This window comes from Hydra vulgaris, chromosome 10, assembly GCF_038396675.1.
Source record: "Hydra vulgaris chromosome 10, alternate assembly HydraT2T_AEP".
Taxonomy (NCBI): Eukaryota; Metazoa; Cnidaria; class Hydrozoa; order Anthoathecata; family Hydridae; genus Hydra; species Hydra vulgaris.
In genome coordinates this window covers 30,360,001-30,372,472 of record NC_088929.1, presented here as the reverse complement: position 1 = coordinate 30,372,472, position 12,472 = coordinate 30,360,001, and the positions used below count along the sequence as shown (strand labels likewise).

Genomic DNA, 12,472 nt, shown 5'->3' with positions numbered 1-12,472 from the left:
ATGGGAATGCCGCTACCTATTCCTGGTTATAAAAAGTCACGCCAAGTTTTCAATTTAGAACAAGAAAAAGCTATTGCTTCATATATATCAACAGCTTCTGATGTTTATTTTGGATTATCACCTTATAAAGCACAAAAGCTTGCATTTGAATGTGCTATAAAGTATAACATTAATTTTCCAAAATCTTGGTTAAAACTTTCAATGGCTGGTCCTGACTGGATGAGAGGGTTTTTAAATCGACATTCAGGATTGTCTATCAGAACTCCAGAAAGTCTTGCACGAGCAACTAGTTTTAATCGTGTTAATGTAGGTGTATTTTTTAAAAAAACTATCAGATGTTTTAGATAGAAATCATTTTTCTGTATCTAATATTTACAATGTTGATGAGACTGGTATCACCACTGTGCAAAAACCAAACAAGATAATTGCTCGTAAAGGTATTAAACAAGTTGGAGCATTAACATCTCAAGAATGAGGGACACAGGTGACAATCGTGTTAGCTGTAAATGCATGTGGCAATAGCGTGCCTCCAATGTTTCTATTTCCAAGAAAGAAATTTTTTGATCACTTTATTCGTGATGGATCAAATGAATACATTGGTGCATCGAATGGGTCCGGCTGGATGAATGAGGAGTGCTTTGTTACTTACTTAAACCACTTTATTCGGCATGTCAAGTCCACAAAAGAAAGCCCTGTGCTATTACTTTTAGACAACCATCAGTCTCATTTATCTGTTCAATTAATAACATTGTGTAAAGATAATGGTATAATTTTGCTTTCCTTTCCTCCTCATTGCTCACATAAGTTGCAACCTCTAGATAGATCTGTATTTGGACTATTCAAAAAATGCGTAGCTAATGCACAAGACTCATGGATGAAACAATGGCCAGGAAAAACAATGAGTATATATGATTTGCCAGGAATTTCAAAAATAGCCTTACAGCATTCTCTTACACAACAAAACATAACATCTGATTTTAGAGTGGCAGGAATATTCCCATATGATAAAAATATATTTTCAGATGCAGATTTTGCTCCATCATTTTTTACTGATCGTCCAGCAACTCAATCTAAAGCAAGTATTGGTATAAGTATATTAACTTCAATCTCAGATGCAATTCAATCTCTGGCATCATTAGAATTTTCCCCAGAGAATGTAAGACCTCTACCAAAAGCACAACCTAGGAAAGAAATACTCACTAGATCAAAGAGAAAGTATGCAGAAATTATTACAGATACTCCAGTAAAACAGCAACTTATGGCTGAAAAAGAAGTTAGTTCTAGAAAGAGAAAGTCTAATACTTCTACGTCAATAAAAAAACAAAAACATTAAAATAGAATTAAAATGGAATTAATGTAATTTTTTGCAATAAAAAAATTGCTCTTTAAACAAAGGTTATTGTTTTTATATCCTAAAAACAGAAAAAAACAGAACTTAAATATCCTAAATACTCCTCTTGCCTTTTTTTAAACTTAGTTGTTGTTTATTTGACTAAGAGAATTTGTCTTTTTCAAAAACAGTTTTTAGTTTACTAAACAAGTCAGGTTATGTGAAATCTAGCATAATAAATGTATTGCAGCTCAAGAAAAATACTACTTTCTTTTATCGTAATTATAAAACTTTTGTTGCCAAATAGAAATTACAGATTGACTAGTAATTTTTCTGTGAACTCTGCAAGGCTTATACTTTTAGAGTATTGTGTTGCAACATCTTTTTTTTTCATTTTTGTTTCACTATTGCGGAACTAAGTTTTATATTATGTTTATCAATGTTCACTATTGCGGAATAACTAAGTTTTATATTTATCAATGTTCACTATTGCGGAGTAACTAAGTTTTATATTATATTTATCAATGTTCACTATTGCGGAATAACTAAGTTTTATATTATATTTAACAATCTTTACTATTGCGGAATAACTAAGTTTTACATTATATTTATCAACGTTCACTATTGCAGAATAACTAAGTTTTATATTATATATTTATTGGATTAATATGTCACTAAGATCTATTTTATATCCCTGAAAAAAAATTTCAAAAATGTTAAAGTTTAAGGAGATAAACGCAGTTTTTTAAATTTTGTTGCAACTAGCCCCGGTCTCCCCCATTGCCCGGTTTAAACATAGTCACAAGAATATTTAGTCTGGAAACTAACAAAAGCGCTTTGTTTATGTTATTGTTCAAGAAATTGCTAGTTCTCATTCTTCCGAAGTTGCACAGTAACGCAAATAAACAAATAAACTACATAGCGAAAGTTCTTAAATTTTCAATTTTCCCCTAATTTTTGTAAAATAATAAAATTTTTAGATTTTCAATTTTTCCCCAAATAATGCAGATGAGTTGTGGCATAAGCTAAAGAGTCTTTTTGAAAAGTTTAAGGGTGACCCTGAGAATTATTACTTAACATTTTTTAGACTCCTGTCGGATAATCTACCTAAAACCTGCCTAATTATTTTGAAGAACGCACTTTTCCTAATACTTTATTTTAGGACGAAGCAAATTATATTTTTAACTTCCTTACCGATAAAAACAAATTCAATGGTAAGAAATGCGAAAAATCAACCATGGCTATAAAGGATGCAGAAATTTAGTTTGCGATATTTAGCTGCTTATATTATTCAAAAACTGTTCAATAAGTTAGACTGTTCAAAAAACTCATATCCTTTTCATAGCATTCAATGATGTTCTTTACTTCTAGCATGTAAAGTAGAATTAGACACTATATAAACACTCATCAATGCTCGTGATAGAGATGGTTTATGGAAAGTGAATTCTAAAATTATTGATATATTTGTACAATCTGAATTATTATTTAGAAAAAAATTTTCAACATTTTTCAGTGTTTTCTGCCAATGATTTTGTAAAAGAAATTCTTATAAATGAAACAGTTTAATCTAATTTTAACAATGTTTGTATATCAAATGATACTTCTGTTACAAACAAAATCAAAACAAAAGTGCTTTAGCAAAATAAATCAGAAAAACACAAATTTGCCCGGCAAGACTCCAAAACAACATCACTGCAAACTGAAATGAAGAAACTTAGCTGCAGCAATAAACTTGTCTAAACTAAAATGTACTAAAACTGCTATTAATCTAAAAAAAAAAACTACTTATAATGAATTTTTAAGAGCATTCCATAATGTCATATTTAAACTTTCACTTAACTACCTAACTTGTTTTCACTTAACTTCACTTTAAATCAATAAGTTTTTAAACCTGAACATGAATAGCTTCTCATTGATTAGAATTTGTTCCAAATCTGAAGGATAGAGTAGGAGTCTAGGAGACTAGAAGGAAAGAGTATATTAGTATTAGCACCAGGCGCGGATCCAGGAATTTGTAACTGTGGGGCCAAATTTTATTTTCACGGTTGAAATTTTGATAAAAAATCGATGTTTTAATATTTTTTCACAGCATTTATTGATTTGATAAAACGTCGGTAACGTATAATGAGAGCCGTTGTGGCCATGGCAGGAATTTCTATAGCCAAAATTCTTAAATTACGGCAGACAAATTTAAATTTTCAGGGATATTCTTTAAGCGAAAAAACACAAAAATAACGTGGCTGCTATTAAATTTAACATGTGCCACAATGACCACCCCTTAGATCCGCGCCTGAGCACAGCCACATACTAGTTATCACTTATCACTTCACTTTAAAATATAGCCTATAGAACTTGAAATTGAAGCCATTGAACTTGAAATTAAAGTCATTGAACTTAAAATTTGAATGAAGTCCTATGAATTTCGTTTGTTTACTTTTTGTACGCCTTCGTTTCGTTTACACAAATCATTTCGAAAACAGTTAAATTTTTATGAGCGAATTTGAAAGTAGTTTGACACTTGAAACAACTTTTCATTGCATTGAAAACCGCGAAAATATATTTTATTCGAGAAAGTACGACTTTGAAAACCGTCTAATTAAGTTTTATACAATTTTTAACGATTATGAAATACGTTCACACACAACTTTTAGCGACGTCGAAGCTTCGTTTTCCACTTCGAAACACGTCGACCTCGTCGATTGTTTTATCTCTAATTTAAACATTATCATTTAAAAAGGAAACGATAAACACTTTTTCTCTGAGGGAAAATGAAAGTATTTGATTTAAACGAGGACCAAGACGGGTAGACCTTTTTTTACTTATCAACACTGCTACTTAGCAACTTTAAATGTAAACCAGGCCAGCAATGAATTAGACCTCGATATATCAATAAGTTAGCAGAATGCTGGTTTCCATTAAGCCAAATGTTGTTTGCTATTAAATTAACAGCCAACATTTTAAATATTTTGGTAACCTGACTATGCTGTATCCAAGTGACATCTTTTTTAGTTAAGAACTTTCTGGTGAAGCAATTTTTACAACAGCTACTATTGGTTTGCAGGTACAACCCTGTAGAGCACGCATTAAAACATCTTAAACTAGATGTTTCTTCAATCATGATGATTAGTGTATTAGGGTTATAATATTTTGTCTTTTTTAAAAATAAATGCTGTCCGGTATTATAAATCGAAAGACTTTAATGTAAAAAGAATGAAAAAGACCTTCATTTCTCTAAGTCTTTTAATAAATCTGCTGTTCGTGAAAATGAGCTTGGACTCAGGTAAATTTTCAAAACTTGTTAATAAACTAAATAGTATTGAAACAATTAGTCTTAAATCTCCCAACAGACAACTCTTTCAAGTACATTTTCGGATTATTACTTATTCTGTTTTTAACTTTAGTTTTTCTGAAAAATTGTTGCTTAAAAAGAATATTTTATCATGGCTTATGTTTTGTGTTATTAAAATAACACGTGGTTTTTATCATTAAAATAAAAAAGCATGTTTTATTTACAATTTACCGATTTTCTATCTACTCATCATCAAAATGTTTGAGGCTCCTTAGTCCACAGTAGATGTGGGAAATTCAACATGTCAATCTAGAAGTGAGAAAACAATTAAAATTTCAAAAAGATAAATTCTACTTGCTGAGTCACCTTCGCCATCAACATCTGAAGACTGTGTGCCTGCAGGTAGTGATATGCACAAGAATATCAACTTAGTTGATAGTTTAGTATACTAAACACTTTTTAAATATGCTAACAACTGTGTGCACATTAAACATCCGTCCTAAATGCAAGTTAAGCTGCATTTTATAAGCTAACTTCGAAGAAGCTATTAATTTAAGAGAAGTATTTGAAAAGTTTCTGGTAGAACACTAATCACTATACAACATTTTATAGTCTTTTAGTTGTTAAATAATTACCCACACTTTTCTGTGCTGTGTAAATGTGTGACCTGTTGGTTTATTTTTTGCTCTCATGACATTTAAAATTATCAAAAATAATGTTTTTAATATACTCTTCTCAATGCAGTTTATCAGTCACATGAGTTACATAATGAATAAACAACTTCGCAACAACAAACACAACCCTAACTATTTGATCATTAGCTCGCCATAATCGAAATCTGGTTGTTGTGGAACAAGCTGGGGCTAGTAATATTATTCTCTAGTGTTCTCTGATGGAATTTTTTTAAACTAGTGTGACAGACTAGCTACTGAAGAAGTTTGCCTATCAATACTAAGGACTACATAAGTGTTCGTTTAACAAAATAAAAGCTGCATAACAAAAAATTGCTAGACAACTGTGAAAAACATCACTTCATAACTTGTCTTTTAACGGTGTGTAAAACATCATTCCAATGAAAATAGTTTACATGTCTTATTTGACATTTTGCTTTATTTAACTGTAAGATATGCTTTATTTGTAATTGTAAGCTAGCAGACTGTCAGTCTAGCAATATATTAATTGCTACCTTATACTCACATTGTGGTGTCAAATGTTAAGTCTAAATTGTGGTCTATTACAATTCAACGGTTATAATAAAGAAGGTGAGGTGTCTACATTAGGAAAAATTAAAAACTACATACAATACTTTAAAAATTTTGTATAATATATTGTAAAATATATAATATATTGTATAATATAAAATTACTATATAAAATTACTATATAAACTTACTATATAAAATTACTATATAAAATTACTATATAAAATTACTATATAAAATACAATAAAAATTGCATTTAACACTTTAGGAAAAAATCATTACCTAACTTAGGATATCTTTGAAAGTCTAAATAATCGCTTTCGTTTCTTACGACTTTGTAAGCCATTAACTTTTTAGATAAACTACGATTTGCATTCATTCTGTTTTTAATAATATATTTTGCATTCAAATCCTGTGTCCCATCTTTCTTACGCTTATACAGTTTATCCAACTCGTTACATACACATTCATATAATGTTTTAAGAATGATCTCATAATCTTTAAAAAAAGAGGGAATATTCCAATTTTTGCCAGAAAAAACTCTGCGATGCGAGCCTTCATAAAAGATTTTATAATCTACTTTAAAGTATTGTAGACTTATGTGACAAAATTCACAAGCATATTTGGTTGCAGCAATATTATAGGTTTGCTTTGACTTGTATTTCTTATCTACTTCAATTATTTTTTCTAATATAGCCATTTCTGCATGGAGTTTTTGTGGATTCTGCAGAAATTCAAATTTTAGCTCTTTTTTAGTATCAAAATATTCAAATAATTTAAAACATTCTTTCTTGAAATTTTCAAAATAGATTTTATTTCCAAGGGAATTTATTTCGTCATTGTGCTTTGTCTCGTCATTGATTTTTAATGCATTTATAATCTTTTCAAAATCATTCTTTTTAACATCCTTGCTCTTTATTAAGTATTTAATTTCTTCAGACACAGTGCAGTTATTTTTCATTAGATAAGACATTATGTCAAATGGGTTATTCATGTTTTTGATAAGATTTAGATTGTTCTCTAATTTATTTTTGATTTCTTCAGTAATTTCATAGTTCAAACTGATAAATATAGTATCACCAATTAAACTTGCAGCAACACAAGGGTTACCCTTGATAACGTTAAAAGTATGTGCAAATAATAACAGCATTTTAAACTCTTCATCATCAGTTGTGTAGTTAACAATATCACCGGCAGTATCATCAATTAAATGCTCATCACAAAGTTCTTGATGAAAAATTGATTCTTTGCTAAACTTATCATAAAATGTTTGGTAATTTGATTTTTTACTTATTTGCTCATCCTTTTCTTTTTCATTTTTTATTACAATCCCTTTAGGTAAGGAAATCGGTATCGAATGAACATCTCCTTTATACTCGTCAGTATTTAGATTTTGCTTTGACTTGTATTTCTTATTTACTTCAATTATTTTTTCTAATATAGCCATTTCTGCATGGAGTTTTTGTGGATTCTGCAGAAATTCAAATTTTAGCTCTTTTTTAGTATCAAAATATTCAAATAATTTAAAACATTCTTTCTTGAAATTTTCAAAATAGATTTTATTTCCAAGGGAATTTATTTCGTCATTGTGCTTTGTCTCGTCATTGATTTTTAATGCATTTATAATCTTTTCAAAATCATTCTTTTTAACATCCTTGCTCTTTATTAAGTATTTAATTTCTTCAGACACAGTGCAGTTATTTTTCATTAGATAAGACATTATGTCAAATGGGTTATTCATGTTTTTGATAAGATTTAGATTGTTCTCTAATTTATTTTTGATTTCTTCAGTAATTTCATAGTTCAAACTGATAAATTTAGTATCACCAATTAAACTTGCAGCAACACAAGGGTTACCCTTGATAACGTTAAAAGTATGTGCAAATAATAACAGCATTTTAAACTCTTCATCATCAGTTGTGTAGTTAACAATATCACCGGCAGTATCATCAATTAAATGCTTATCACAAAGTTCTTGATGAAAAATTGATTTTTCGCTAAACTTATCATAAAATGTTCGGTAATTTGATTTTTTACTTATTTGCTCATCCTTTTCTTTTTCATTTTTTATTACAATCCCTTTAGGTAAGGAAATCGGTATCGAATGAACATCTCCTTTATACTCGTCAGTATTTAGATTTTGCTTTGACTTGTATTTCTTATTTACTTCAATTATTTTTTCTAATATAGCCATTTCTGCATGGAGTTTTTGTGGATTCTGCAGAAATTCAAATTTTAGCTCTTTTTTAGTATCAAAATATTCAAATAATTTAAAACATTCTTTCTTGAAATTTTCAAAATAGTTTTTATTTCCAAGGGAATTTATTTCGTCATTGTGCTTTGTCTCGTCATTGATTTTTAATGCATTTATAATCTTTTCAAAATCATTCTTTTTAACATCCTTGCTCTTTATTAAGTATTTAATTTCTTCAGACACAGTGCAGTTATTTTTCATTAGATAAGACATTATGTCAAATGGGTTATTCATGTTTTTGATAAGATTTAGATTGTTCTCTAATTTATTTTTGATTTCTTCAGTAATTTCATAGTTCAAACTGATAAATTTAGTATCACCAATTAAACTTGCAGCAACACAAGGGTTACCCTTAATAACGTTAAAAGTATGTGCAAATAATAACAGCATTTTAAACTCTTCATCATCAGTTGTGTAGTTAACAATATCACCGGCAGTATCATCAATTAAATGCTCATCACAAAGTTCTTGATGAAAAATTGATTTTTCGCTAAACTTATCATAAAATGTTTGGTAATTTGATTTTTTACTTATCCTTTTCTTTTTCATTTTTTATTACAATCCCTTTAGGTAAGGAAATCGGTATCGAATGAACATCTCCTTTATACTCGTCAGTATTTTTTTCATGATCACATTCAACATTTCTATAATCATTATTCTCCATTTATATTCGGGTAATGTAAAGGAAACTTAAATCATACTCTGTGTACAATCGGTTGTGTCTAGATAGGTACTTTAATATCGGCCGTAACTTTAGTCGGAAATTGCACTTGGTTTTTCATATACTTAGATAAACCCGATTTTTAGTCATCTCTGGATAGTGTGTTTTTTTAAAACCAGACTGCTCTTTAAATTCTCTAAATTTTAAAATAGGCTTGTTTGTATTTCAACATTGAATACTTAATCTTTTTATAAATAACTTGGAAATCCTTCATCCAGTGTGTTGTTAGTGAAAAATTTGATTTTCAAAACAAGGTAAGTTTTTATTTTCGAAATTTTTTGCTTTTTGTGCTAGATAGTCATTTTTTTATTAAATTTGCATAAGGACGTATGTATCTAATTTACTTTTGTGTATTTTTTATGCAAATAAATTACCCAATTTTAAAAATAAATGCTTCCCAACGAACTTACCCACAAGTAACCGGTTATTAATACCGATAATGGGCATTTGTGGTGTTGCACAATCCAATTTAGAATAAATACAAGTTTCAACACAAGTTTCTTAAACTACTATTGTTATTTTTTTTAAATATGGTTGAATTCTAATTTCATAAAATTTGACATTTTTTTTACTTAGTTATAATGATTATAAAGTGTAGTAAATTGTGCTTAGCTTAAATGGCATAATAATTAATAAATCAATAATAATATAATTGAAATAGCTATGTCTTATTTATCGTAGATTAGTTGCTAATCTACGATAAATAAGATTTATTTAAAAATTAATACTTAGTAGTTTTTCTTTGTTTTTATTACGTTGCCTTGTTAATTATTAAATATATAAATCCCTTTTTTTTTATTTCAGTTTTTTAAAATAACTTGTTTTTGTGACATGGAGAAAATAATTAAAAAGGCAAAAGACTTTGAAGATCTTCTTGGTTCCCACAAGTATAAAATACTTTCAAATGGTTTTGTGTACAATGTTTTTTTAAAACAGAACAGAAATGCTACAGAAACAGCTAAATATTTAATTCAGCAATTTAGTAAAAGTGAATGTAAAGTTTCATCATTAACACTATCAATTCTGAGAGTTAACGAAAAAATCCAGTTTTTTAAAAGACACATACATTATAGCTGGGATAGGATAGTTGTTTTTTTAAGTGAAGACTTCAAGTTTCCGCTAGCCAGGGCATCACTTCTCCCTATTCAGCCAAAGACACCTCTTTCTGTGTCTCTATTAAAGACAAGGATTAACAGAGAATGTCATTCCTGTGAAAAAAGGAAACTTTATAATAAAGCCTTACTTACTCAAAACAAAAAGCTTAGGACAGTGATCAAAACAGTAAAAAAAGAGAAAACAACAATCAGTAAGACTTTTCAAGTTAAGAGAGTAAACCAACTAATTAAAAGAACCTCACGCCGGATCTCAAAATATCAGTTGAAGGCCCAAAAATATGAAGCTGATAATATATCTTTAACAAAATCCTTGAAAAAGTTGAACCTCAAATGCAAAAGTTTGGTTAAAGAAAATAAAAGTTGTAAGAAGAAGATCCTGATATTAGAATTTACTATTTTAGATTTAGAAAAAAAACTTAGAGTTCAAGACTTAGCATTGAAAGAAAGTGATATTACCATAGACCAGCTAAACTGCGACATCAATCAAATTGAAAAGGGTTCAATTTTTACAAAAGAAAAGAAAAGTTTCAATGCCTCATTGCGTCTGGTTGTTTACCATTGTCTTGAAAGCAACGTGCCTGTAGATGCCATACCTAAAGTGATCATGTCATGTGCAAGTCTTGGTAACGTGAATTTGAAGCCTCAAGATCTCCCCAATCTGTCAACGATTGCGCAGATGTCCAGAGAAATGGGAGTAATTGCTCTGCTACAAGTGGCAGAAACAATAATAAATGCTGATGTTGTGACATTAGCATTTGATGCAACAACAATTAAGGGCATTCACATAAATCAAATTCATTTTGCTACTAAGCAACAAATCCTTACAGCCAGCATCACTGAATTACCAGGAGGCAAGGCAGAGGACTATGTAAAACACATTACTGATACCATTGAGGATTTAGCCAACACATATGTAGCATATTATAAATTAGAGATTGCTGATGTAAGGAAAAAACTAATGGGCAAAATAATGTCAACGTTGACAGACAGGGCCTCGGTTAACCATGCAGCAGTTGTGAAGCTAAACAGCATACTTGAAAAAGAGCTGTTAGAGCTAAACTGTCATCTGCATCCACTTGATGGAATAGCCAGTGAGACCAGGAAAGCACTTCAAAAGCTGAGTGATACAATACCCAGTACCACTTATGGGTCAGATTGCAGAGCTGCAAATCTTTTGTACAGCATTTCAAAGTTAAGGTCAATGTTTGAATTATGTATTTGATCCAAATAATGTAAACAAACTGCATATTGTTACTTTTTTTATAAAATCAGAGTTTAATTGCTTGCTATATTTTAAATCTGCATTATTGTATTTCAGATACACGGCCAAAGGAGATCCGCATGGTTTTAAATCCTTTCTCAAGCAAAGTGGATTATCTTGCAGTATTTTTCCAAGGTATGTTGGCAACCGATTGCACATACTGTTTTGTTCAGCTGGCATTGTATGCAGGTACTGACAATTGGTATTCAACTATCTAGTCCATGCATTTGATTTTCCAATAGCAAATGCATAATTTGTTTTATTCTGTTTTAGGCACAGACAAATACTAGTCAACTATCTGGAGAAGTACTGCAACAACACGACTTTACTGAAGACATCTCTACTAAGAGATTTCAAGAATAAGGAGATAATGATCCATCTACAAGCCCTTGGACTCTGGGGCAAATTCTTAATTGGACCTTGGATGGCCCTTTTTTATGGAGAGGAAAAACAAAGAAACCATTTTGAATTGGTATGCAATTTTTTTTATTCTTACAACTTAAACATTTAATGCATGTATTAATTTATGATCTAAAAAAATAACTACTAATAAAAAATAACTTCTTTTTAGGCTGAGTATCTCAAATCTGCAATTAAGGTTGTGGAAATACTTTGTAATGAGCCGGAATTTCTATTGTCGTCACAGTTAGATGCATTTGGTCGCCCACTGATTTCTGATGAGACATTGGTTACATTACGCATTATTGAAGGGAAGTATTTGGAGCAATTGCTTTCTGTTTTAAAAATAATAGCTAATGCTACAGTGACAGTTTTAAAAAGGCAGCTGTCAAGGTACTTGACTGGTGAACTCTCTACACCGAGCCAGTTCATGCAAGATAAGGCAGTTAGTGCCCCTATTAATAATATTTGGGCTGAGAAAACCCTTGGTATGATAGACTTTTTTACTCGCAGGGCGCCTAATGCTGAAATTTCATTTTTAGATGGCAAGACAAAGGTGAAGGTGAACAAATCTCTGGACTGGCTGTGTAATAATACAAAAAAAGAGCAAGAAAAAATAGTTAAATTTTGTATATCTAGGGGGGCAGTTTCAAGAAAACAAAGTAAAGAGAGAAGGTTGAGAGGAGAAGAGTTAGCAAAGTTACGGTTAAAAGAAAAAGGTCAGAAAAGAGAAATGGAACAGAGAAATAGATTAGCTAGAGATATAAAAAAACTTATTTTAGAAAATAGTTTAGATATTGTACATAATTCCATTTTCTCTTCACTCTCAGAATACCAAAGAGTCAAAGTATTAGAAATGTTAAATGAGGATCCAGTTAAAATTGAAGGAGCTAGAGTTGAAC

The 12,472-nt window shown here is 30.0% G+C and overlaps 1 protein-coding gene and 1 long non-coding RNA gene across 2 annotated transcripts in view; both read left to right on the top strand.

The window, feature by feature from the left end:
* The first annotated feature begins 8,810 nt into the window (after nucleotides 1-8,810).
* Nucleotides 8,811-12,472, top strand: part of LOC136085907 (uncharacterized) — an 8,043-nt gene continuing 4,381 nt past the window's right edge. Inside the window, exon 1 of the long non-coding RNA XR_010641252.1 lies at nucleotides 8,811-9,049. This is a non-coding gene — a long non-coding RNA (uncharacterized LOC136085907). The remainder of the gene's footprint in view (nucleotides 9,050-12,472) is intronic.
* LOC136085906 (uncharacterized) overlaps nucleotides 9,615-12,472 on the top strand; it is a 3,890-nt gene continuing 1,032 nt past the window's right edge. The window contains exons 1-4 of the mRNA XM_065807755.1: nucleotides 9,615-11,107; nucleotides 11,229-11,360; nucleotides 11,445-11,643; nucleotides 11,743-12,472. The exon at nucleotides 11,743-12,472 is cut by the window's right edge and continues 1,032 nt beyond it. Of these exons, the coding sequence (XP_065663827.1) occupies nucleotides 9,627-11,107; nucleotides 11,229-11,360; nucleotides 11,445-11,643; nucleotides 11,743-12,472 (2,542 nt within the window). The 5' untranslated portion in view covers nucleotides 9,615-9,626. The remainder of the gene's footprint in view (nucleotides 11,108-11,228; nucleotides 11,361-11,444; nucleotides 11,644-11,742) is intronic.